Below are 26,856 nucleotides of genomic sequence, written 5' to 3' on the forward strand. Positions count from 1 at the left end.
AAAAAAATGCTAGGATAAGTCTATTTTGTAAAATATGAGATCTTTATTTGACCTTTAAAATATAACAAAACAAAATTAAAAACTTTTTGAGGGATATTTAACATTTTCTACCATGTGACATGTTAAAATTATTATCTTCTGTGTCCTGGTATCTATCAGAGGGCAGAAAACAAGTATCAGATTGTGTTTAACAGGATTTTGAGCTAAGTTTTTTACCATAAAGTAATGCAAAATGTCTCAGAAACTGTATGTTTAAAATATGTCCCTTTTGAGAGTTCAGATCTAGTTTTAAAGTATATTTTAGGATTTAGTTTAGGTCTCGTTTATTGTAGAAAACGTATGATGGAATTCAAGGTAGATAAATAAACTTAATATGTTAAATCAGCGTGTGTCCTCACAAATATAGCAGTACATCTTTTCGCATGTGTGTGTGATTCGCCCCGCCTCCTCAACGGCTAGGCGCGTGACGTCGCTGGGGTAGCTCCAGTGAGCTCGTGCTCCGCAGCAGGTTGATTCGTTTCATTCAGTCCCTCAGCGCTCCTCGTCGAAGTCAACAGATCTCATGGACCGGGCTGGAACTTCTCTGCTTCTGCTGCAGCCCTCACTCAGAAATGGATAAAACCGCGTTTGACTGGGCTTCTTTTCACCATTTTCCCGCGGAACTTTCATGTCCTTTGGAATTTTATTCTAAAAAGAAAATCTGATTTAGACTTCTTAGGTTTTCAATGAGCAATGTTGAGCGAACACTTGGAATAACGGTCTTATATGGTTTCTAATGGACGCCGAGGCGCTGCCATAGGGGTTTCTCTTTTACATGGGATTTCTTCTTCTATTTTTCCCCTTTGTTTATTTCTTTTAGGAGGAAACTAAATGTGGACATTTCCTCTTGAAAAGCGCTTCTTGTCCGGGAAACTTCTCACCTTCCTCAAAGTTCGTTAGCAAGCTGCGCAGAATGCTACGTCCCGGTCACCTCGCCTCTCTGTGTAGTTTGGTCATGTTCATGTAAAGGCTAAAAACAAACAAATAACAAAATGATTTCAGAGGAAAGAAGCAGCCACGCCAACAAACAAGCCCTGAACTTTCCTGTGGGTTTACTCATCCGCTCTCCGAAGAGGCGCTTGGCTAAACTGGGGAGGAAACCCAGCAATGGATCTCTCCAGTAAGTCTGTGACGGAGGGAAAGCTTTGATTTAACACCATTAACATTTTATATATATATAGATATATATATATATCTATATATATATAGATATATATATATAATTGACAAACACAAGCAGTGACAATTTAGTCAATTTTGTTGCTGTACATTGTCAGTCTTCATAGCAATATTTATTCAGCAACTTTTCTTTATGATAAAGTGCGTTAATTACCATTTTACACGTTTATTCGTTATAATTGCACCTCACAAGCTCAAAAGCAACAAATATATGCTTCAAAGTTAGAATAATCCTTTTCTGTTTAACTGTCACAATATTCGCCATCTGCTGTTGTAATAAAACATATATCCAGAAAGTTAAACAGTGAGCAATAAACACAAGTTACAATATTATTTCAGGAGTATTTAAGCTCACTTTTGTCAATTTGTACCTTTTTTATGTCTGTTTTGTTATGGCTTACTAATCTTATTAACCAACACGTCTCTTTGCTTTTTATTAGTAGTAGTAGTAGTAGTAGTAGTATTTATTCAGTCATCACACACAATACAATAAATATAAACATTCTAGACAATATAAACTAGTCAACAGTCTTAACATTAGGTAGTGACTGAAAAGGCACAGGCTTAAGCATAATGTTATTTGTAGTGAAGAGGAGACTGGGTTTAACAACTGGAAAATTAGTTTTCTTCCCTTCCCATTCATGTTTTATGTCTGATGTGGTGAATCAGATGGCATAAAGGACACTGATAATTCAGAAGAAGTTATTTTTGTATCTGTAAGTGTGAAGTGTCAAACCAAACTCAGTTTCTCATTTAAGAGAAAGATGAAAATAATGGTCAGTTTTTGACAATATTTGAAAGTGTAGGGCCACTCTAGATAAACAGGAGCCACATGCATGGTGCATGTGCTGAATGGCTGATTATATCTTGTCTCCCCTCAGGTCCAACAAATCGGACAGCACTGTCCGCTCCACTGAGAGCGTGGGTGTCCGGCAGCCGGCCAAGAGCAAAATCCGCCGCCACAACAACAGGTTCTCGACTGTTTTCAACCACAGTCCCAACCTGCGGGACAGCAGCCGTCGTGGCCAGACAAGCAGTGGCGGGAGCTTGGTTGGAGACCTCCAGTCTGCGGACGATCCAGCCGAGCTGTCCAGCCAAATGTCTGTCCCTGGGATCCTAAAAATTTTTGGCAGTGATATCTGTCATGGGACCCACTACAAGAGTGTGCTGGCTACCACACAGTCCAGCGCAAAGGAGCTGGTGAAAGAAGCTTTAGAGAGGTGAGAGGCTTCAGATGGTGCTAAAACATGTGAGGCAAACTCCCTAAAACAAGATAAAAGTTTGGACTGATGAGTATGCATGGGATCAGTTTGCAGAAGATGCATGTGAAGCATGTCATACAACCACCAACTTTCATTTATAAAAGCATGCTTTCACAAAGGCACAGCATGTTTACAGGCTCCAATTTGTTCAAAAGCAAAATGCAAAAGCTTTGAAAAAATATAGTGATGAAAAATTTCTTTTATATATATATATATATATATATATATATATATATATATACATACATAAATACATACATATATACATACATAAACCACAAACTGTGTCAGAGTAGCTATTTATGACTCAAACACAATAAGTAAACTCCATAAGTCCCTCCATCCCTCCACTCATAATCCCTCTGCCTGAATATCCGCCTTTGTTGTTCAGGTACTGTCTGGAAAAAGAAGATGCCAAAGACTATGTGCTGTGTGACGTGATTGGTCAGACTGATGCTGATAATCAGTGGAAGAGGGAGTGCTTCAGAGTTGTTGGCGACAACGAGAGGCCCCTCATGCTGCAGTCACTGTGGAAACCCAAGGAAGGCTTCTCCAGAAGATTTGAAATGCAGCTGCGAGCGAATGTTGAAGAGCAGAGTTTGAAGGATAGAGACACAGTCACAGCAGGTATACATGTCTTCTCAGACACTCAGAGACTAACATCCTTACGCCTGGGTAATCAATCACTCCGTCTGCATGGGGAGGCTTTATCCGTGTCTCTTATTGCGAGCTAACAGCTTTCATTGTCCTGCTTATCACCAGTTAGAGCGGAGGAGATGGGAAGCATGTGAGAGAGGTCAGGAGGAAACAAAAGGTGCAGTTAGGGATTGAGGGGGTCGGAGCAGCCCCGCTCTTATCTTTGTTTTATTTCAAGGGCCCATCAGGTCCCTGCAAATCTTCAAGGCACCGGGCAGTTCCCCCCACGTAGCTGGTGGCTGCCAGAATGTGTCGTCTCACTGCTGAGTCGTATTTTCTATCACAGCTCGCTTCCTGCACACCGAGCGCTGTGGCTGCGGCTCTCATCAGGTCTTGACTTTGTACTGATGATTCACTTTATCGAGGTCAGAGCTGCGATAGGAAAAAATAACTGGAAAAGTTTTATTTTGCATATTTTTTTCACTCATTTGATTGAATTGAAAAAAAACTGAACTCATAATAGCAGGGTAGTAATTATGGATGAATATTCTCTGTGTGCTTAATAATGGAAATTGCTGAGATTGATGTACTTAAAGTTGCTTAAAGTCCACTATCTTTAGAATTAATTGAGACAAAGAGGCAACAATAAATGGTGGGAGTCAAAAAAAGACTCAGCTCTGCAGGCCTCACCCTGAAAGTACTGGGTACTGTAATAAATATATTTTTCCCAAACAGACCCCTTTTTGGAAGGGGGAAGGTATCTTCCCAGAGAAGAGTTGGGTCAAAACATCCTATTCCCTGGAAAAAGTTCTTTTGGTCAACTTACTGACATTCTGCTGATACACAGCTTTCACTTTTGATTGATATAACCTAGTTTTTAAGGGGGCATATGATGAAAAAAAGACTTGAAGCTTGAGGTTAATGCCAGCTCAAACCCCTACCCCCCAAACAAAATCACAACCCTGACATTTTCTTTGATGCTTGATGTTTGAAAAGACATCATTCAGTGAGTGTTTCAGGTTTTCTGGGGATTTCCTTTCCACACACCCAACTCACAGTAGAACTATCCAGTATCCACCCAACTCCACGTTCAAATCCCGGTGTATTTGCTCTTACTTGGAAGACAACAAAAAAAACAACAAATTTCCTGTAATTCCTTCTATGGTTCACTTTTTAGATTTGTAATGTTTTAGTTAGTAATTGACTCCTTTTCCCTTTAAACAGAACCAGGACTTTTTTTCCCCCTATTGACAGTCTGTGGCAGGCTAAGCTAACTGCTGACTGGCTGCAGCTTCATACTCAGGATGATATGTGATGACAACAGATCCTTTCATCTAAATCATAAAAAAAGGTTAAGGGAACACATAAAAAAAGATTGTACTTTAAATTTATGTCATGAGTCTGAGAGTTTTAGTGTTTCATATGGGGCTAAAGTTGCATTAAAGGATTTATACCATCATCAAAAGAGTATTTTTTTTATCAAATACTTTACACTGTAGCTGCAGCGAGGGCTGCAGACACTTCCATCAGTCAGTTCTCATGGCACTGTTGTCCATGGTCCACCCTCCTCCTCGACCTCCTCTCATTGACAGGGAAAGCTGCCCTTTACCTCCGTGGGTTTTTAGGCACTGAGCCCAGTCTGTCAGAGCAGCTCTGAACAATGTGGAAAACACCCATTTCCACAGCTGATAAGAGCAGCAGAGCAGCGGGTGTGAAGCCCGGCTCTCTGGACATTCCACTGCGCTTAATGGCTCCAAATGAGCTGAATAGTGTTTGTGTTACGTCAGACCGACTGAGCGGCCGCTGGTATCAGATAGAGGAGGAAAATGCCTCATTTTCCCCTGCACATTTACTCCTTCGTCTTCCTCTGGTTATGTTGCATTTGAGTTGGTGCCATTGGAGTTAGGCCTTATGTTTGGAGTCAGTTTAGTTGAGCAGGGTGATTTCAGGGGGAATTCTGGTCACTGCTAACATAATTTTTTATAAACAAATGTTTTCCTTGTGTTTATGTTTTCCCAGCCATTGAAGTCAGATGATCCAGAGCTGAAAGTGTTCAGTGAAAAATACCAAACTTTCTTACTGTTCAGTTTCAATGATTTATTGTATTTGTTTGACATTTTACATTAGACAATTAGGTGATGAATGCACTATGGATGCAGTCAGTAACACGGCATCTTCTTTGTTCATCCAGGCATCAATGCTCAGGCTCGTAAGCTGCAGAAGAGCCGCTCCAGAGTGGCCTCCCTTTTCGTGGACAGCAGCGGGGAGGATGTGGATGGAATCGGGTTCTGGAGGAGCCTGAGTGAGATGGATCTGTCGGCCATGGGGAAGGAGGCCAACCGAGCCCAGCAGAGCGCGCTCAGAGAGGATCCGGAGGCGGAGGCTGATAAGGAAGTACTGCGGCTTGGCATGGAAAAGGAAGAGACGGAGAGCAGCGACGACAACACCACCCAATACTCCATCCACCCACCCTTTGACTTCCCTTACTTCCTCCTGCTGCAGGGCTACAGCCACAGACAGGTGAGGCACAGACAACTTATTGTAATTTGTGTCTTTGCAACAACATATAAAGAATTCCCAAACTAGAAGTAGCAGATATTTAAATATCCTGATTTATAATCCCTTTTTAATCTATGTCACATTAACTGGCATACCTCAGTATAATCAGCAGGTGGGACTTTGTCATCCTGGAGACTTTCAAACCTTATAAGTCTCTAAGCTAAATAATAGAGAGTTGAGCTTGTTTATGGTGCATGCTGGATTCCAACAGGTCTTCTTCTTGTCCACAGTTTTGTTTGTTGTGGTCCTGGACAGGACCTTGAGGCACATGCAGGAAGAGGGGGGTGTCTGGTTTTAGAACCTCAGGGTTTCATCTCTGCTTTTTATGTTGGCCTCTACTTTATATTGTCAACGGAGCATGAAATAGGTGTGACAAGTTATTGAATCACAAACATAAGAAGAAATACAGTATATAAGACAAAAAAGTCAATATTTGGTCTGAGCAGCTTCATTCTTTATAAGAGTCTGAACCTTCTTAGACAAGCTTTAATGTGATTTCCTTCAATAGTCTTCAGGAAGAGTTCTCAAGGCTTCATAAAGGACTTTTTAAAGCTCTTCTTTGGATGTTGTCTGTCTTTTGTTCCGTTCTCTGTCCAGATGATCCCACACTGCTTCAATAATGTTTAAGTCCTGACTCTGTCATCCCTCTATCAGACCTGTCGATATTGATTTTCAGTCCGGTTGTTGTGTCATGTGGCATACCTCAGTCTTTTCTACCTGTTTCACTCCCTTAAGAATGGTTTCTTGACAGCCACCCCTTCTTTTAGATGATTTCTGATGATGAACAGCATATGGATCAACTGAAGGTCCAGATGCGTCTCTCAGGTGCTGTGTCAGGTCTATGCTGGATTGGTTCTTATTTCTAAAAGACATCACTTTCAAGGCAAGGATGGATTTGTATAGCACATTTCATGTACAAGACAATTCAAAGTGCTTTACATAAACATTAAATCACTGCAACAGGGTGCAAAAGAAGCATTTAAACAAACTTAAAAAGAATAAAAGAAATTTAATCAAAAGTAAAGCTAAACTGGAATAAGACAGATGAAATGCAAGAATTAAAAGTTACAGTGTAAAGTATTAACAGTTGTTTTGATAAAAGGCAGCAGCAAATAGAAAAGTTTTTAATCTTGTATAAAGCAGCTAAAAGCTTGGGCAGACCTGCAGTTTTCTGGGAGTTTGTTCCACATGCGAGGAGCATAAAAGCTGAACGCTGTCTCTCCATGTTCATTTCTGACTCTGGGAACAGAAAGTAAACTTGACCCTGGTGACCTGAGGAATCTGGTTGGTTTGTAACGAGCCAGGTGATCCTGAATTTTGGCTCTAAACCGTTTTAGATCCTGTTCATCTGCTGTAGATCGTTTTCATAGTCCAGACACTTCTTCTTTGGTCCTTCACTTGTCCAGTTTTCTCAGACACACTGCACACCATGCTGAGATGTGCCAAGTTTTCAGCTGTGTTGCTGTTTTTTACAGATGCCAAAAAAAACTTTGAGAAAGACCTTCAGAAAGTTTTGCTCGTGATTACCTTACAAAGTTTGCTTGGAAGCAAAATAATAATGAATAAGATGCGGCTCAAGTGCTTTTTAATTCACCACAGCAACTTCAATTGGTTATTAAATGTTTATTACTGAAAGATGATGTGTATTCATAGCGGAAACACTAACATGGTAGTAGCTGAGTAACTCTTGGTACTCTTAGAATATTTTTCTCATATCTAAATATGTGTAGATCTGAATGGAGATCTTACCCTGTAGAAGGGCGGACCCTCGGTTCAGACCTCATCAGATCTCCTCTGGTAGTGCGCTAACAAACAGAGGACACTCAGGCTTAACAGAAACAGCAGGGTGGAAACAAGTGCATGACAGTGCTGGATTGATCGTATTATGTTAAGAACTTTAAGGAGAAAATCCCAGAGTGAGAGAATCAGGCTTTGTGTGTTATAAAAGGACTTAAAAAGAGGAATCACTGGGTATCAGTGTATATTTCTCAGAGCTGAGGTGCAGAGGTGTGTTAGGACCAGGTGATCTGCTAAGTCTTCCATACAAGAGACAAGATAAGCTGGTTTGTTATTAGTGCCAGTGAGGGGACAGCACTACGGAAACTTCCAGTGTACTGTAATCAACGTATCAGTACAGTAAATGGGAGTTTAAATGAAGGTTTGTTTCCTGGACATCACTGTTAAATCACTTGTTTATATAGCTCATATTTCATAGAAGAGCAGAGACAGAGGGTGTGGCTTTCGTCCAGCTCTTTCTCAAGGATAGGAAGTTCTTTCTCGCAATGTTTTTTATCCCTGCTGGTGGAGATCGCTGACTGTGCAGGATGCTGGAATCATTGCAGCTAACTGAGAGCATTAACAACAGGTCAAAGCAAAGCCAAGCAAAGAGACAGGACGGGGCTGGGATGTTTCAGTGGTCAAGAAACAGGAACTGAAAGCTGAAGTTTGGGCTTGTTATTGAAAAATGTCAGTTTGACAGAAGGAACGTAACTCAGGACGCTCCAAAGTATTATTTTAATTGTTGCTTGAGTGGACATAAAGGATACCTATAAAATAGCATTAGTCCAATCACTTTATATCATAACAGCATTTCTGTAACTTATCCAATGGCTTTTTGTGTAAACAAGGTATTGTAAGCAACCAGCTCAGATGATATGCTATCATGGCCCGACTAATAGTCTTAACGTGGTGACGTTAATGTCATGGACTTTACCTGCACCAGTAAGTCCTTCCATTAACGTCTCACCTTGTGTCGCCTGAGCAGGTTGTATTTTTATCAGCTGATCCCAATACTGGTTAATTTCCAACATGTTACATAACAGTTTCAATCTCGTCCAACAAACAGTGTTTCCTTCAAGGATATGGGATTAAAAGAAAGTGGACAGGAGGTGTTTGGTTGTGGATTTGACAGACAGTTAATAGTGACTGTGACCCATTGGCACCTGAATTTAATTATTAAAAAAAACAGACAAACAAAAAAAAAACAACAAACAATATTAAAAAATCTGGGGAAAAAAAGATTGTAATAGAATAAAATACTATTAAATATTAGATAAGTGAATAAAAAATAAGTAAAAAAATGAAAGTTTGTGGTAATAAACTGAATACTTTTAGTTTTAACTCAAACCAAACTCATGGTTCAATTTAAAAAGTAAATTAAAGAATGAACTCTTTATTTCAAACATTAAAACAAAGCAAGAAAAAATAAATAAATAAAATTATTCAAATAAAAGAAAAGCTATCATACAGACAGTATAAATAGTTTACAGCTTACATCCAATTCCTGTGGACTGTCTCTGCATTAAAATGTCATGTTTAATATAGGAGAAAGCTAATTCTTATCTAGTCCTACACATGTTTAATAAACAATTATGTTTTACTCATTTATACAATTTACTACATATACAATAAACTATATATCCATATACCTATTTAATATACAGTACCGTGTTCTTTTCCTGTATACAGTTTTTAGGTGTATATACCGAACAAAAGATGTCTATGAAAACTTCAAATATAATCATACATAAAAAACAGTCCCTCAGTCAACATTTAGAATATTTTCTACAGGTTTTATTTCTGTATAATTGTTGATATTTGCAGGATTTTGTCATCTACCTGATGAGCGGGACCACCACCATCTTTGGCTGCTGCAGGGAGCACTCCAACGGCGAAGACGAGGAGAGGTTGAAGGTGGACATCCTTCTTTTTGCTCCTGATGTGTTGCCACAGCACTGCTGCGTCAGACGCCTGGAATCTAACGGCCAGACCTCGGCAGGAGAGCACAAAAAGACACTGACGATGCTGAAGCCCCTCCATGGCGCCCCCGTGACACGAAACGGTTTCCTTCTTAAAGAGGAGGTGGAACTGAATCCGGGAGACTTGGTGGGCTTAGGGAAACACTACTTGTTCATGTTTAAGGATCCCACCAATGTGTCGGGGTCCCTGGACACCCCTCCTTGGGTGACAAGACTCTGCCCGAACTCTGACTCAAAGAATTTATCCTCTTGTTTGTCGTGTGGCTCTTCTGTCACCATAAAAAAGTTCCAGAGGAGTCTGTTAGCTCCTCGCTGGAGAGACCTGGAGGGCACGGAGGCTTCGGTGAGCTACGAGCTGGAGCAGGAGGAAAGAGTCTTGCAGGAGATTCTGGACATGGTGGAACCCATCGGGGATGAACCAAAGCTGACGCCTGCTTTCCTGCTGAGCCTCTGCATCCAACACTCGGCCTCCACGTTTGAGCTGACACACTTCAGGCAGCTGCTGCTCAGGATAGCCAGTCAGATCCAGCTCATTACATGGGTAAGGATGAAACTACGCTTTCATCAGATAACTGAATTTTTGCTTCAAGAAATCTCAAATAAAAATCATCTCTGTAATAAACACTGTATTCAGAGTGTGACAACAAATAGAAAGTAATTATATAATGATAAAATAGTGAATGCAGTGGAATTTTATTTATGGCTTCTAACTTTTCAGGAGAAGACCAAAGAACTTGCATCAATCCAGCCAGAAACGTGAGTCCAGAAATTGTTTCCACAACGTCCCAGAAATACGTGATGATGATCAGCTGCTATCTAAGATGATACTACTGATATGTATGACACCACACCTGTTATGATTTGCTCCAACACAAAACAATCTTCCTTTAATCCAGATTCTGCAAACAGACCTTCTCAGTCTGTCTTTTCCAGAAGATTAGATGCAGCACACAGTCACAAAGCTTACGAAGTTTGCTGTATCATCACTGGATTACATTTTATTGGTGTCAGCAGGGAAGCAAAGTTATTCAACCTTACAACTTCTACTGAAAACAGCTGCCAGTGTAAAAATCATGAAATTATAGGACGGACTGTTTAGCAGTTAGCTGATTTGCTAAAATATGAAAAGAAGTTAAATCAAAATACATGAATCCAAGTATACACTGACAGAGATAACACCAAAAGATTGTTGTGTGTATATAAAAGGAGCAAAGCCCAACTTTCTCGTTTGTTCGGTTCATAAATTGTTGACATATTTTTGGATGTTAGTAGTGATGGGAAGTCCAGAGCCTGTTCTTTTCCGGCTCCCAAATAGCTTCTTTTTTTTTCTTTTTTTTGTATCACTCAGCTTCTCCTTTAATTTAGCAAATATGTTAGCAAGTAATTTTTTATTTAGTTTTTTTCATTAATGCCTCATTTTCCATAAAAAAAACCACAATCACTAATAACCATTTTCATCAAACTTTTAAATGAACTGAACACAGAACTTCAACAAACAAATCAAATAAATAAAGGCTAAAGTTTGAAAATTATGACACTTTTGTTCTATTCATTTCTTAATTTTTTCCCAAACGCAGCTATAATTTAAATCTTGCTTCCTTTCTCTGTCGCTGTGTACCTGACCTTTACCTTCTGACCCCTTCCTTCTTTCACAGAATGGTACGATCCTAGTCGTTCCTCACATGTGATTGGCCGGGTGGTGTGACTATCAAAATAAAGTCCAGCGTCTTCTAAAGATTTAGTTCTCCCTGACAGAAGCTCTTCTCACTTAATACAAAGAATCGTCTCTTAGAGCCGGCTTGTTCATTTGATGGTTGAAATCACTAGATGTCAACCATAAAACCAAACTTCTCTGAGACATTAAAATGTGGTGATATTTGTTTGTTTTAAATTAATATGACAGAATGACAGAAATAATTGATTACCAAAGAAGTCACAGAGGATTTTACTCAGATGATGATTTCATTAAAGCCTACCACAGAGCTCAGAAAGATGTCCGAGGTGGGATCAGGGATTTCATAGCCGTCAGGGACTCTAACAGGTGAAAGGTCTTCCAGAAAGAAATATCTCACTGCATTTTCTTACTCTACAGGAGCTGTGGTGACACACAGCCGGAGCAGCTTCAGCTGCTCAGCACAGAGGAGCTGATCCCAGGTCTGCAGCCGCTGGTGCTGTGGATGGCCAACTCCATCGAGCTGCTGCATTTCATCCAGCATGAGGTCCCTCAGCTGCTGCCCTGGAGGCAGGACCAGGACGATGAAGGTAGCTACTGTGTCCACCAGGCCCACAGCTCACAGAACTGCGGTGTGTGTTTGGATTATCAAGACATGCTTTGTGTGTTTTCTCAGATCTGCTGGCCTCTGAGATGACATCCACTCAAACAGCCTGCGAGGAAGCCATGACAGTCCTGGAGGAAGTCATCATGTTTACCTTCCAGCAGTCCGTCTACTATCTAACAAAGGTCAGCTCTCACACACCGAGAGTTAAGCCTTCGCATAATAATGACATCCTTTTAACCTGTGAAACCTGAGCGTCTCTCAAACATGAAGCAGGAAATCGGGCTGTGTAAACACAATATTCTGTTTTCATTGAATGTATTCCAGACATAAAACACGGCAACAGAATGGAAACACAAACTCTCGGTCAGGAAAGGCCTGTGAGATAGTGAACGAGATGTCTTTTCCACTCCCTGAAATATAAACACTGGCAGTCTTCTATCTCAAGGTTACAAGTGGCTGGAATAATAAAATACTTCATTTGATGAGATCAACAATGTGAACACATGAAGTAGTAAAAGTCTGTATTTTACTACAGAGCTTTATCCTTAAAAACATCTGACATCTACATGTTAGTTGTTGTTTTGAGTATGAAAAGGGACGTAGTTTCCACCACAACAGAGGAAATCTCCATTCGTAGTGAAAATATGACTAAGATGGAGAAACTCCTGAGAATAAAGGACACTTACTGTACTTTCATAGTAACTTAAAGACTTTGCTTTGGCACACATGGATGTCTGATGTTTTACAGCCCAACAGGAGGCTCCTAGGCTGAATTTATATGACTTTCCAACGCTGAAGTCGCTCATTAAAACCATCTGTCTTATGCCAAATCCTGTTAACGTAACAGCTCAGACATTTCAAGCCCCCAAAACGCATTTAACTTAAGATCCCTTGACTTAGATGTTTGATCTTTGCATTGAAAAAATGATTAAGGTTCATATTGTCAACAAAGGAATAAAGGAGGAACATTTCTCTGCATTTAGCATAAATCTACAACCAGTTTGGAAGCAGCTTAAAAAGTGATGTCAGTGATCAAAGAAGGATTTTAAATAATTGAAGGATTTTTTTTAACCGTAAATAATTGTGTCTGTGGAGATAACTCAAACCAGACTGCAGAGGGCTTTTATTAGTTGTTTGTTTGTGAAGTGGCAGCATATATAGCTACAGAAACACCACCACCCTGCACAGTGACTGTTGAAGGAAGGTGGGGAAGGAAGCAGGAACAGTCTGTTCTGTTGTTGTGAATACTCACAGATTTTTCTAATGATTTTGCTGCAAGGCATATAATTCATGCGTCATCCAGTCTCATAAATCTGTTGACTGTTTCAAAAATGGCTGTTGCTTTCATGGCTCAGCTGTAGTCGCAGCAGCGATGTGTGCGTTTTTTGTTAATTATGCTTTGCTGTTTCTCTGTTATACAAATGTTTCTGATGGTAACTTTTTGTAAAAACGAAAGGGAGGATTCCCAGCTCTGTTTCCTGCAGAGGACAAACTGTCATCAGAGAAAAAAAAAAATCTTTCTGTTAATTTCCTGTCTTTGACTGAATGTTCATACAGACACCATTCCTTAACTTCTTCCTTTTCATCCTACTTAGACAATTTATGATTATGCTAGAGAAAGAGTTGGATCATTTTACTGATATTTTATCAAAAACAATAAAAAAGAAGGACAATCTCTCATGTGAAAGCGTTTCAACCATTTACAGCCTCTGCTGATAAAAATCCTCTGTCCTCTTCTGTCTCCGTGATAACACCTGCTGACCTGCTGCCTTAGGCATGCAGCAGTACTGTGACCTTATGGCCTCTTTCAGCTTGTCTGAAGTCATTATTTGATAAAGGTGTGTGAGTGACAGTGTGTTGGTGTGTGTGAATCGTGGCTAATGTCATAGATGTGAAACAGCTGCAGAGCTGAGGCAGAAGAAGTAGTGATAAGAGCTGATGTTCAATAAAACAATTGCTAGCAGGTGCTGAATTGTTTTATTATGTTACAACACAGATACTTGCTATTAAAAGTAACCACTAACGCGACATATTTAAGTGACATTACATTACATAATCTTTGTTGACCAGTAACTAATACTGTTAACCAGTAACCATCAGCTCTGTAAAAACTATCAGTAATGTTACAAAGCTAGCTTAAATTAGCATATACGTGCTAGTGCCAGGTTGGACCTACTTTGTCTCTGCCATAATTCTTCTTGTCATAGATTCAAAAACATGTTGTAAACATTCCTCAGAGGTTTTGCTCCATATTGACATGACAGCATCACACAGTTGCTGCAGGTTTGTCGGCTGCATCCATGATGAGAATCTCCCGTTCCACCACATCCCAAAGCTGCTCTACTGGACTGGGATCTGGTGACTGAAGACCAGTAAGCTCATTGTCATTTTAAAGAAAGCATTTGGAGATGATCTGAGCTTTGTGATATAGTGCATTATCCTGCTGGAAGTAGCATCAGAAGATGCTACACTGTGGTCATAAAGGGATGGACATGGTCAGAAACAATACTGAGGTAGACTGTGGTGGTTAAACCAGGTCATGTTGATACTAAGGGGACCAAAGTGTGTCAAGAAAATATCCCCCACACCATTACACCAACAGCAACCTGAACGTTTGGTACAAAGCAGAAGGGATCCATGTTTTCATGATGTTTCCACCAAATTCTGAGCCTATCATCTGAATGTGGAGCTGAAATGGAGACTCACTTAAATCCTCTTTCTTCCTCTTTCTGATGCTCAGATTGAACTTGATTAAGTTGTCTTGACCATGACTACATGACTAAATGCAATAAGTTGTTTCCATGTAAATGGCAGATTAGCTGTTTGTGTTAGTAATTGTACAACTGAGCAAGCGATTGATGCTCAAAATAACATCATTGCTTATGTTTTGAGCATACACTGTAATCTACTTCATTCTTGGCAGCTAAAGTGAAACAAACTTCATTGTAACTATGACAGTGTTATTCATCCACTGTGTTGCAAAACAGGTTTTCTGTACTCCTCATAAAATACTCATTCTCTTTTAGTCATTGTGTCATTTACTCTGCTCTCATCACAACCATTTCTGTCCCTCTAACTTTTTTTTTAATATAAACAGGAATCCTGAAGGGAACTTTGTGTCTCTGGACACCACATGTTGCATATGTACTCATGCAAGCCGGCATCAGCCTTTCACTGTTTAATCTCCATGGTGCGTTCACAGTGGAGGTTGTAGAAGAGGCTAAAAGTGACTTCTTCTCCCTTCAGAGTATGTATTCAGCCCTGTCCGGTCTGCTGGATGGAAACCCCTTCTCAGAGAATGGTCAGCTGCGAGTTCCCGACGGGCTCAGCGGCATCCTGGAGGTGCTGAAGGAGGCGCTGAAGCTGCTCACAGCCTTCCAGGTGCATCCGGATATCTCATTACAGCTTTGCGCATACCTGTTCTTCTTCATCAATGCGTCGCTGTTCAACGCCCTCATGGAGAGAGGTAAAATCCCAGCTCATCGTCCAGCATCCTGCAGGAAATAATGTACAGATATTTGTCGTCTTCAGGGGATGAATGCTGATTATGTTTGGCTAACCTTTTCATCTAACTCAACCATAAAATTTGGTTGAGGTTTCTCAACAGCTAATGGATGGATTGTTCTTGGATGTGGTTCAGATACCCATGTTAATGTTTCTGCAAAGCAGACATTCCCATGAGTCTTAGTTAGTTAGAAAGGATTGTTATTGTGTCTTAATGCCTGAAAAAGTGACCTAAAAAAACATCAAGCATGCAATACACGTCTCTAAATTAAGATTTTCTTGTGTGTCAGGATCTGTTGCCGGGTTCTATCAGTGGTCCCGTGGTGTGCAGATCCGAGCCAACCTGGACCTGCTGATGGACTGGATCCAGAGCATTGGGCTGGGTGATCTGGCCACCGAGTTCTTCCAGAAGCTCTCTGCTGCTGTCAATCTACTGGCCACGCCCAAGGAAACCCTGCTGCAGGTCAGGGGACATCCGTTTCTCCTTTCCTGTTTGTCTTACCATTGCCGGGTGTTGCCTCAGCAGCCAAGTCAGCCTTACGTCAGCTCAAGTGTTTCCATTGTCTGAGAGGTGTCAGTACAACTGATCTAGCTTTAGACTTCTTTTTAAACCAATGCAGCAAAATAACTGTTTTCACCAGCTTTGCTGTTGTCAAACATTGTGTTTATTAATGCCATAAATGCTGAGAAAGTATTGCAATGATGAGGTAAGTTACAGTTTATTGTCATAGTATCCTTGAGAACAAGGAAGTAGCCTGCAGGAACAGTTAGTCAACACATTAAAATGGCATTACTGTGCTTCCAAAGGCAAGGTCATTACTTCAGATCATATACTGAGATTCTGTTAACCACATTAATAAATAACCTATTACTAGCTCAAGAGCTTGAATGTTCAAGTTTTTTTAAATCCTGCAGTTCAGGCCCTGTGTTCAACAATTACACCTCTCACCACTTTAACAACACCGTACATAAAAGAACAAATAGATGTTTGCCTGAGCTCGCAGCAGAAGCTTGTTAGCTTAATCCCTTCTTAAACACACTGTTCTCTTAGTTACCCGATCTAATTTACACTTTACACAACAGACAGAGGCAGCTCACACTCCACTTCTTACTGATCACTGAGTCAGACAAGCACATAAGATAACTGAGGTATGAAGTATAGAGCTTTTATAATTGGCCATCTAGACCTGCAAAGCTTCTTACTGAGTCACAGCTTTACAGCACTTGAAATGTGACAACATGAAAAGTGCTGAGTGTATTTTTGGTGACATAGTCATGCGCTTTATATAACCCCATGTATTTAAAAGTAACCTACTTTATCTCTTGTGTCATTCCAAGTAAGATTTTAAGATCAACTCTTATGTTTGATTCTTTGTCAGACTTAGAGACAGATGGGTTAAGGGTAAAGTATCTAACTTGCTGATGTGGGGCATACCGTACCGAGGGATTACTTTAAGTCGGAGGGACATTACTTAAGGATAGAAAGGTATTTTAATCAGGAAGGCTGAGTGGGTTAGGGGTTTGTATGAATAGAAAAAAGCTATTTCACTTCTGTTTGTTACTTTAACTACGGTGTTAAACAGATGATCGCTTAAGCTGGTTGAGTGTAAATGTCAGAGGGATCGTCTATATTTTGAGGAACTGGGTTAAGCTTGAGGCTTTACATACACTGAGTTTGACACCTGTTTTCACTGTATGACTACATCATCAAAACACCCGCCAGCTCAGCTTCCAAAGGCTCTGTACGATTAGACGGCTGCAAGGAGGCTGCTGTTTTTTGTATTTTTTTTAGTTTTTTTATATATCCCTGCCCTGGCATGAGGTCACGTTGTGGTTGCTACAAAACAGCACACACCCTCGCCAGATTTTTATTTTTCCATCTGTGGCTCCTGGTTTTCAGTAACTGAAATGACTGACTGGCAGGGTTGTAAATTACACCAGAGGGATGTGGCAGCAGTTTGCAAAACACAACATGTAGAGAGGAGGGGGGGGGGGGGGTTATTTTTGGAGACTATAGCTGCCAAACATTAAATCTCAGACATAACAAAGACATATGTTGTTAGGTTTCTGTTGTTTATGAGCAAAATCGAAACTTCACCTGCTGCTGGGCTTAGTGTGGCGTCTGGATTGTAAGTGAGGGTTTTTATTCATAGTTTTTTTGTGCAGTGGCCCCGACATGTCTGGGTAAAGCCTGACTTCCTCCAATTCAACTGGAAACGGGCTGAATGAACTATATAGTGCTTGTAATGTTTATGTTGCAGTAATCACATGATGACTCACCTGTTTCCTCATGCTCAAGCTACTTTTCACAGTCATCAAAAGTTCAAATATGGTCTTCCTCATCTGTGGCTGAGTGAGAGCTGCTGTAAGACAATAATCATATCATGATAAGGAATTCCACAGGAACCTGAGCTAAGGGTTCATGAAAAGTTGGCACTTCTCACAGGGCACACAAGGAAAATTAGCTAATTAGCAATACTTAAGTGAAATCCCGCACTTAACTTTTATTACAGTGAGGGGGGGGCACAAGACACTTAAAGTGCCACTTTTTCCCTCACCAAGACTTTTCCCACGGGGCTTTGTTACCACATCAGACAGGGACAAACAACTGTTTAAATCCTATACATGCAAATGAAAGTAGCAATCAATATGTGCTTATATGAAAAAAAAACATGCTGGGAACTTACTTTTTTTTCTCACAGTGACTACAAAGAGCTTCAGCGCCTCATTCCTAACACTAAACCATCACTGAAGTGTTTTCACAGCCTCACATTTTAAGTTCAGAATAAGCTTGGCCTCGTTTTCTCAGGGCTCTGTGTTCTCTGTTTTTTGTTTGATGTTCATCCAGGCGTCCTGGGCTTCTCTCAGAGCCGAGTTCGCTGCTCTGAAACCTGCCCAGCTTCACCACATGCTGAGGGAGTACAGCGCCGGTAAGGCCTGCCCCAGTGGGTGGAGCCCAACACCGGACGATACGAAGGAAGCCATCAGGACGGGTGAGTGGCAGAAAGAGCAGTTAATTTATCAGAAAAATAAATGTTCGGGTAATTTGAGCGGCTCATCTGATGGAGAAAATAATTGTATAATTTTATATGAGTTAGTGCTGGACTGAATTTATCAAAACTTATATTTGGTAATATAAATATGATAAAGCTGTATAGCAGTCGGAGCAACATCCATGTAAATTATTGGAAGAAAATTACCTGCTGCACCTTTTTCTGCCACTAAAAGTGTTGTTTTCTTTCCTCAGGATGATATTGTTTACAGTAAACTCCGATAACCAGACTCTTTATTCAGCAGGACTTAGAATTACCTATTGTCTAGCACGCATGTTCTAACTTGACCATCGTCATGCGTGCCTGCACAAGACCTGTACATAAATAACAGGAGCTCCAATAAGTTTCTCGACATCATGAAATAAAGAGATAAAGAGCTGAACTCAAACACTGAGGAAAGCTCTGTGCTGTCACAACATCAGCTGATAGAATAAAGGCTGTGCTGCAGGATTTAAGAGGCTTTGTTTATTTTTGTTTGGCTCACCAAACAAAACTGTGCTTCTTGATGTAAATACAGAGCAAAAACTGAGAAGAAATTCTTTGCAAATGAATCGGATTAATGTGGATGTACAGAGAGTGTTCCTCTTATCCTTTGTTGTCAGCCTGCCTCCACCAATCAGCTTCACTAGTTGGGGCGTTCTACTTTGTAGTGTAAAAAGGCCCAACCAGGGATGGGAGTTGAGAATTAGCTCTGGCTACAACTCTCTTTGCATGGCATCAGCTACAAACCTTTGTGACTATGTACAAATGCAATATCCCTTTAAAATAATTCAAATAATAAAAAAAGATAAAAATTACTTTTGAAAAGCCTCAATTTACTGCTTTTAATTGGCCATTAGGCTAAAAGCAGCAGCTTAGTTAAACGTAGAGGATTGAATTTCATTAGAAAGCCAAACTGAAGATCAGGGTTGTTCTTTTCTCTGCAGCAGACATCTTGGAGAGCTTTGACAACCACCCGCCGCTCATCCTGCCCAGCAGCACGTTTTACCTGGAGCTGGGTAAACCCATCGTGGAGGCGGCCCTTTTTGAACAGCTCGCTCATCTGCAAGAGTTCATTTGCCGGCCCTCCTGCAGTGAAACACAAGTCGAAAACAATGTGGAGCAACAGGTAACGAGCTCTCTGACCCAACAGCACAAGTAGAGGCTGGTGGACTTCAAGAAATGAGATGCTTTCATGTTTCAACATCTGTTATTGATTGACTTTATTTTACCCAAACTCAGGTTTTTAATGGGACAAGCACAGACAGCCAGTCTGCAACATCATCTTCAATAAGAGTCCTCCAGGAGCCTCCTCATCAGGTGGTCTCTGAACCTGGGCAAGACTCAGACTGTAACTCCCCTGCAGAACCAGCTCAAACCCGAGGATCTCATGGTGACCTGAGCAGCTGCGAAGAAGTCCTTGCTCAGAAGCTGAAGAGCCTAGAGCTGCAGAACACCCTCCCCGGACGGGCTGACATGGGCTACCACAAGAGCCTGGCGCTGGACCCGTCATGCCTCCTCACCCCACCCAACACCCCACAAGGGATGGAGCTGGCTGAACTGGAGGCTGATCTGCAGGAGGGCGCACGCCAGCTACAGAAAGGTAACAAAAAAATCACACCAAAAATTTGGGGAAATTACAAGCTGAGATGGATAAATTAAATAGATAATATCTACTCTGACAAATTTGAAGTTTCCACCAAAGTAAAAGCTTATAACATCACAGATTTTTTAACGCTGAAGTAAAGCTGAAAGCCATTAACTGAGATCTGACGTCATGCAGACAGAGAGTAAGAGCAGAAACCATGAAAGGGAGAATGAACCACACTGGCACCGCACATGATGAGACACCAACAGCAACAGAAAGGCTCATTCATGGCTTCAGAACGCAGCAGGTTTTGATTCAAATGACTAACAGCTCTGCTATTTTAACACCAACCCTGTCCGGAATGAAGTTACCAGGACTCATTCCTCCTAAAAACTCTCCTACGTCCTCTTTCTCACTGAAGCTGTTAAGTCTATAGAGACTTGACCTTGAGGAGCAGCTGCACGCTTTGTCTCCATCAGGTCCACATAAAGGTGCCCGAACATAAAAGCAATGGAGTGGCTTCACCCTGCCTTCATCTCTTACTGACTCTGGAGGTCAGGAATTTCAAGTGGAAGGCTGTGCAGGGTGGGTTTCTGCGCAAAGGAAAGACTGCTTCCTCTCCCAGCCCCATTGTTAATGGACGCCTCAGTCATGAGGTCATCTGTAGGAGTGAGAGGGAGTCACCAAAAGACCTGCTTTAAAAGAAATTTTTGAATGTTCTGTGCTAAACTAAAATACTGCAGCCTGAGCTGAAGTCATGTTTGAGGCATTGTTGGTCATTTCTATGGAAACTACACAATTTGACCTGATGACATGTGTTAACACCCATCTATAAATAAAGATGAGCAACATCACAGCTTCCTAGAGAGGTGAAGCTAAAATACATCAATCACCTCCTGCTGGTTGGTTGTAGTTAGCAGGTGAGACGTAACTTAAATGGATCAGGAATCAGCTGAACAAATTGATTTGTTATCCCATCATAACAGAAGCAACTGACAATATCTGGATCCAGCTTTTCCAGTTTCCACATACGCGTCAACATAAGCAGAAGAAAAGATGGTTTGGAAAAAAATGAAGAATTTAACTTTCCTTCTATGTTTTAAAGACTTAAAATTAAGAGTGTGCTGAGTAGTGTCCACACAGTTACACACTTTGCTCCTCCATGTCAAACTTTTCGCCATCACTTCACCTCCACGGTCAAATATTTCTTTATGTAAATCCTCTTTTTATCCTTTAGTAGCTTCTAATATGAGTCAACATGAACCGATCTTATTAATGTGTCATTAGTGGAAACATAGATGAATCGTACATCATTTAAAACAGAAAATTTCATTTAGCCTGATGGCAGGTAAAAAAGGAAGCTTGTGTAGACAAATGAGATATCTGTGATTATGATTAAAAAATAATTAAACACAGATATGGTTCATAAGGGCTGCACGGTGGTGTGGTGGTTAGCACCGCAGCCTCACAGCAAGAAGGTCGCCCGTTAATAAATAAAAGTCCATCTCAAAGCAATAATGAAACTTTAGCAGACAACTGACCAAATCTGTACACGCAAAAGTGAAAAACAAGCCCCTCCAGGCTGATTAGAGCTGGATTCAGGAGCAAGGAGACCCTGGTATGTAGATCTGAACCAGACCTCCAGCCTCATGTGATCTCGGTTCAATCCGTTCTAATGTGCTACATGACAGACCCCCTGTATGGTTGTGTGCTCTTGCATGGGTGTAAGCTGCAGGATTTGGTTGATCTTAATCAGGTGTCTTTACTCTCATTGGCTCTTGCTGTTTTGTGTTTTCTCTCAGTGATTTTATTAAAAGCAATTTGCCTAAATGCCTCAAGGATTACTTAAAACCAAGCCATCTGGCACAGTCTCAGTCCTCTCTGGCAGGTAGAGTTAAATCTGGACAGTTAATGCTGTTATACACTGGAAAAACTGCTGTTGAAAAACTGGTTAATTAGCTAATGAGAAGAAAATCAGAATACATTGATTTGAAGATATTTATTTAATGCGATCAAACATAAAGGGAGTCACTTTCTTAATTTTCTGTGATTTGTGATTGTTTTATAGATTAAACCATTAAAACACTAGTCATGAACTTCTTAGCAGTCAGATCTGCCACGTGTCTTCATTTTTCCTCAACGACGAAATTCATAATCCATGTAAGTTAGCATCAACACATTTTTCTTAAGAGGAAATAAATGCTGTCCATCATGTTTACATCTTTGGAACAGACTCATCCGGAGCTTTGTAGCATCATCAGCTCGGCAGATCGAGCCGCACTTCGGCCTCCGAAGCATCTGCTTCTGGTGGTTCTGAGTGGCGGGTGAATGTTATTTTCAAAGTTTGGTAATCCTTTAATCTGGTCAGAGGAGTTACAGAGAGGTGGTGATGTCAGGAGAGAAAAGAGCAGTGGCCGATCCATCATGGGAATTTACAGCTGGGTTGGCGTGTGGAATCTTAATCGGCAGTGGCATTGTTCGGGGCAGGTCCTGCGTGGGGGGCAGACGGGCTGCATGTTGGGAAAAGGTGGAGGGAGCTGTGTGGGGGGAGGAAGGGTGGGGCTGCAGGGCTGGGAACAGGTTTTTTGTGGCTGTAGTTGCTGTGGATGTGAATGAATGACACAACAAACAGACAACCTGTCATGATTTCAGGCTCATCTGATGATTCAGATTCAAAATAATTAGTTGGCACTTATCTGTCAGGAAGTCATTCTTCAGACTGAGCAGATCGGTTAACGGGTGGACAATAGCAGAAAAGTTACGTACAGGTTTCTATAGTAGCCAACCTTGCCTAAAAACCTCACGTTGTGTCGTTGGTGTGGGATACTCTGAGTATCTGTAGTACAGTACTCTGACTGATCACAGTGACTTTAGCGTCGTGATGACGTACCTGTCCCCGACCTACTTGCTTTCCCAAATATGTCACAGCAGCTTGGGCGGATTCACACTTCAAACACATGCATAGCAGATGATTGATTAGCTGCACAGGTGACAGCCGTAACATTTACTTATTGCACTCAACGCATTTAAGACCACAGTTTTAGCCGATTTAGTTGCTCCAATGTGGGAACAGACTTCTAAACATTGTCGTCCCATCATCTGTCAAACTCCTTTTTTGATGTGTTTTCTGTTTGTTCAGTGACTGGAGGCACAGAGAGGAAGCCAGAAACTGTGGAAACAGCAGAAGACAGAGAGGAAGTGTTCACCGTGGAGATCCACAGAGGGCCTCATGGTCTCGGGCTGGCGCTGGTGGATGGAACGGTACAACACCCGATTCTTTATGCTATGTCACCAAATTAGAGCTAACAGTAGTGGTTCTCAATAACATTTTTTTGTGTGTTTTCTGTTCATGTAGAAAACTCTGCTGAGAATGAGTGGCATTTATGTGAAGTCGGTGGTTCCCAACTCTCCGGCTGCTGAGTGTCAGAAACTGAGGACAGGCGATCGCATCCTGGCAGTGAACGGCATCAGCCTGGTTGGGATGGATTATAGCATGTGAGTAATGAAAGATCTGCAAAAAATCAGCAAAAAACATGACAAATTTTAAGATTTAAAAGCCTTTTATCAGCTTTACTTTCTTTAATGCCAACAGTGGAAACAGGAAGTGTCACTCTATAACTAAAGCACCCATCTCACAGCTTGTTGCATCCATATTTATTTCAGTGGAAGAGAGCTGATTCGATCATCTGGAGACTCTCTCAGGCTGCTCGTTGCCAAGATGGACTCCAAAACAAGCAGCAAGCCGTCAACCACAACCAAATGCTGAGGGAAGAGCTGGTGAACAATCAAGTGAATACTGGAGGAGTTGAGGTTCCTCCTTCCTGCAACATCCAGTCAGTATTTGCCACAGGATGGATTCCCCGACCAAAGGAAACGCACTCCCTACGCTTTCTTTTCCAACCCGTGGTGGAATAGAGATGTTTTTTTTTTGTGTGTGTAAAGCGAATTGAGGCAATCAACCAAAGTCACTGTGATCTCCATAAAACCAAATCTCTAAAACCGAACAGACTGCAGGCGTTCTGCTGGCAGACTGAGGGCAACATTTTTAGAAGCTCCTTTCTGCTGTTCCAGCTTCTGTCTAGCAAGCTCTGCTCCCGTACTCGTAAACAACGAGGACAAAAACCAGCATTACACTTGTGAAACGTGGACTCTGGGATCAGTCTTGCCTGGCTTTCACTGGAATTATTCTGAACTCATTTTTAAATCTCTACTTTAAAAAAGATCATTTTAAAAAGACTGTGAAACTTTATATTTTACCAAGAAAAGCTACTTATCCATTTATTTAGTCAAAGACAAAACATAGGATTCATGTGTGTTTTCCTTAGAGGTGTCGGATCGTTTTATTCTTTGGGCCACTCTTAATTTTCCTACTGCCTCAGTTAATATTTAAGAAAACAACTCAGCATCTGTGCACAGCTGTCATACCAAAACACTTTATAAATAGTCTTAACCTCCTGAGACCTGAGCTTTAGCCTGACTTGCGTTAGAGATTTCTTCTAGTTTTTTGGGGTTAGGAAAAACCAATAAATAGTTCAAAGACATCACATATTTGGTTGTCTAGACCATAATATTAAATTCTGTAAAACTGGAACCCCTTGAACACTCACACTGCCATTTGTTGGTGTAAAAAGAGACTTTGTTATTTAATTTAAAATTATATTTATATCTACATCATATATTATAAAATATGCATAATCATAAATATGTGTCTAATAACAAATCATACATCTGTGATTAGGACTCAGAAGGTTACAGTAAAGCATAATCTGAATTTCTTCAACAAAAAAGACTAATGAATGACTTCAGAGGAGTCACAATACTTATGTCGGTGGTTACCATGGTAACTGCTTGTTTATTTCCTTATTATTCGTTAATACTGTGAAAAAACCTGTCAGTATGTTTTAAACACATGACAGCAATACAGGAGAAGTTTGAACCCAAAACCAAAGAAAAGCTCCAGTTTCTCATATTCAAGCATGTTAACCCCTTAACACCTGAATTTATGTTCAGTTATATAAAAACTAGATAAAAGAAAAACAAAAAAAAATTAAATGAAAAAAACTGCTGGAGTAAAATAAAATATAATAACAATATATAGAAATAAATAACATATAGATACGTTTATAAATAAATAAGGCAAGTGTTTCAGGCATCAAGGGGTTAAGTTATACATTTTTTATTTTTAATTGCTCGAATGAACACATATTACAACCAGAAGTAGTCCTCCGCCCTCTCTCTGTTATATTTAACCCTTTGAGACTTGTACCTGTTTTTAGGCCTGACTGGTAAAGAAGAAATAAAGATGAAGTATGATACAAAAAAAAAAAAACTTAAAACAACCACATTCAGGATGAGTATGAAAAGCTCTTTAGAATGATGCAGCTGTAGCTCTAAAGTGAGGGGGTTTTAGTGCAAACAGGTCTGACTTCGTCACTTTCGTCTCAACGTCTCCTAATTTAACGACCTCGGGTTTTAGAAGGTTTAAACTGATCTGCAAAATAAACAGAAAGATGCTGAAAACTGATGTATTTTTTCATGAATACCTTAAAGATTACACCTGTAGATAAAACCAACAACAGAAAACCCATTTATTTAGCTTTAGATGAAATATATTCCATTGTACATATGAAAATCCTCTTCGGAGTGTCAGCTGCGCACACATGCAGGCCTTTAACCTGAGCAGCCGAAGCTGCCGTCATCATTAAACATCTCACTGATCTGGAAGCAGCTGATGTAACCAAACCTGCTGCAGCGATAATCTAAAGTCTGTCTGTGTAAACAGTGTTAAACTTCCCACTAAGTATTCTGTTTTGTTATATTTATATGGCTCCGTATTTTTGAAGCTGTGGAATAAATACATTTTGTCTCTGACAACTGTCGGTGTGACACTTTGCAAGCTGGTCGGGGTGGAGCAGCATGAAAGCTGCTGGGTGTGTCGGCTGCATGGCACACTTTAGAGGCTGCTGTTTATAGCTGCTCTGTGGTTTCCACCAGCCAAGCACTTTCCACTGACTCCAGCAGGGCACAGCTCACCCTCTGTGGCCCCCATGAGGCATCGATTTTAAAGTGCTGCTTAATGACGGTGTAAAGACTTGCACATTCTGAATTGAATTACACCCGTGTGGGAAATTTAAAGTGTAAGCAGGTCGTAAGATGCTGATTGTGAAGCTCCCCTGCTGCTCTCTGACCTAAATTCTCCTTTAAGACCTGTAAATATTCCTTTAACATATTACTGGAGTGTCTTTATCTTCATCTTTATGTAGAGGATTTTAATTTTGACCTAAAGTAGTGGTCACAGTTGAGGATGGGACAGTCTGTAAACAGCAGGGTGTAGTTGTAGTACACCGTGGCCTCTGGAGGGCTCTTCTCTGGTCCTTCTTTCAAGCCACACTCCTCCAGTGAGCTCTCTGGATTCAGGCGGACCTCCTCAGTGGGGACCTTGCTCCTGAAAACCTCCAGCCTGCAGGTAGGGATCTTGTCCTGGATGATCCGGACCAGACTGAAAACTCTGCTTCTGCTCAATAAAACCACCTCAAAGTTTCCTGGGTGGGCCACGGCTGCATCGAAGGGGATCAGCTTGACGTTCAGACGGATGAAGCTGCTGGTTGGCGATAATAAAAATGTTAAATTAAACCACATGATTGTATTTTATGCAAAAAAAAAAACCCACATTTCTTCACATAGAATTGTTTTGCTTTGTGCTGCAGGGTAACAGTATGCAACAAACAGCAGCTCCACCTGTTAGCTGAGCTGTTGTGTCTTCTTTTACCCTGGAGATGTAATTTTGGGTGTCTGAGTGCAGCAGACTTCCAGTAGGCGAGTCACAGCTTGATTTACTGCCGAGAGGTCAGGAATAACTGCCTGGTTAACCTCACTCCTGGAGGTTCTGTTTTGAATGTCATTGTGGCCTGATTGAGTTTGTCATGGGGTTCCCAGTTTATTCCAGTTCAGTTGAAACCGCCGTGCTTCGCGACCTGTTTGTCTGGCTTTATTATATCGTATATGAAGTAAACACCAGCT

The 26,856-nt window shown here is 40.9% G+C and overlaps 1 protein-coding gene across 1 annotated transcript; it reads left to right on the forward strand.

The window, feature by feature from the left end:
• Nucleotides 1–522: 522 nt before the first annotated feature.
• Nucleotides 523–25,210, forward strand: si:ch73-281f12.4 (RA_Radil_like and Myo5p-like_CBD_Rasip1 domain-containing protein). The gene is made up of 16 exons (XM_041973098.1): nt 523–1,159; nt 2,100–2,438; nt 2,872–3,107; nt 5,308–5,636; nt 9,279–9,974; nt 10,152–10,189; nt 11,526–11,695; nt 11,782–11,894; nt 14,959–15,178; nt 15,507–15,679; nt 18,065–18,209; nt 19,196–19,377; nt 19,491–19,851; nt 22,976–23,097; nt 23,192–23,331; nt 23,500–25,210. Exons 1-16 carry the CDS (start codon nt 1,032–1,034, stop codon nt 23,600–23,602), a joined length of 3,495 nt encoding a protein of 1,164 aa, XP_041829032.1. The 5' UTR covers nt 523–1,031; the 3' UTR covers nt 23,603–25,210.
• The last annotated feature ends 1,646 nt before the right edge of the window (nt 25,211–26,856 follow it).

The sequence above is a fragment of the Melanotaenia boesemani genome, chromosome 2, assembly GCF_017639745.1.
Source record: "Melanotaenia boesemani isolate fMelBoe1 chromosome 2, fMelBoe1.pri, whole genome shotgun sequence".
NCBI classification, from domain to species: domain Eukaryota; kingdom Metazoa; phylum Chordata; class Actinopteri; order Atheriniformes; family Melanotaeniidae; genus Melanotaenia; species Melanotaenia boesemani.

Excerpts from the sequence above, each read along its gene's own strand:
- si:ch73-281f12.4 (XM_041973098.1), top strand. The coding sequence starts at position 1,032 with ATGATTTCAGAGGAAAGAAGCAGCCACGCCAACAAACAAGCCCTGAAC. Across the intron at positions 11,696-11,781 it reads GCAGGACCAGGACGATGAAG|ATCTGCTGGCCTCTGAGATG; the intron begins GTAGCTACTGTG and ends GTGTTTTCTCAG. Across the intron at positions 23,098-23,191 it reads TGGCGCTGGTGGATGGAACG|AAAACTCTGCTGAGAATGAG; the intron begins GTACAACACCCG and ends CTGTTCATGTAG.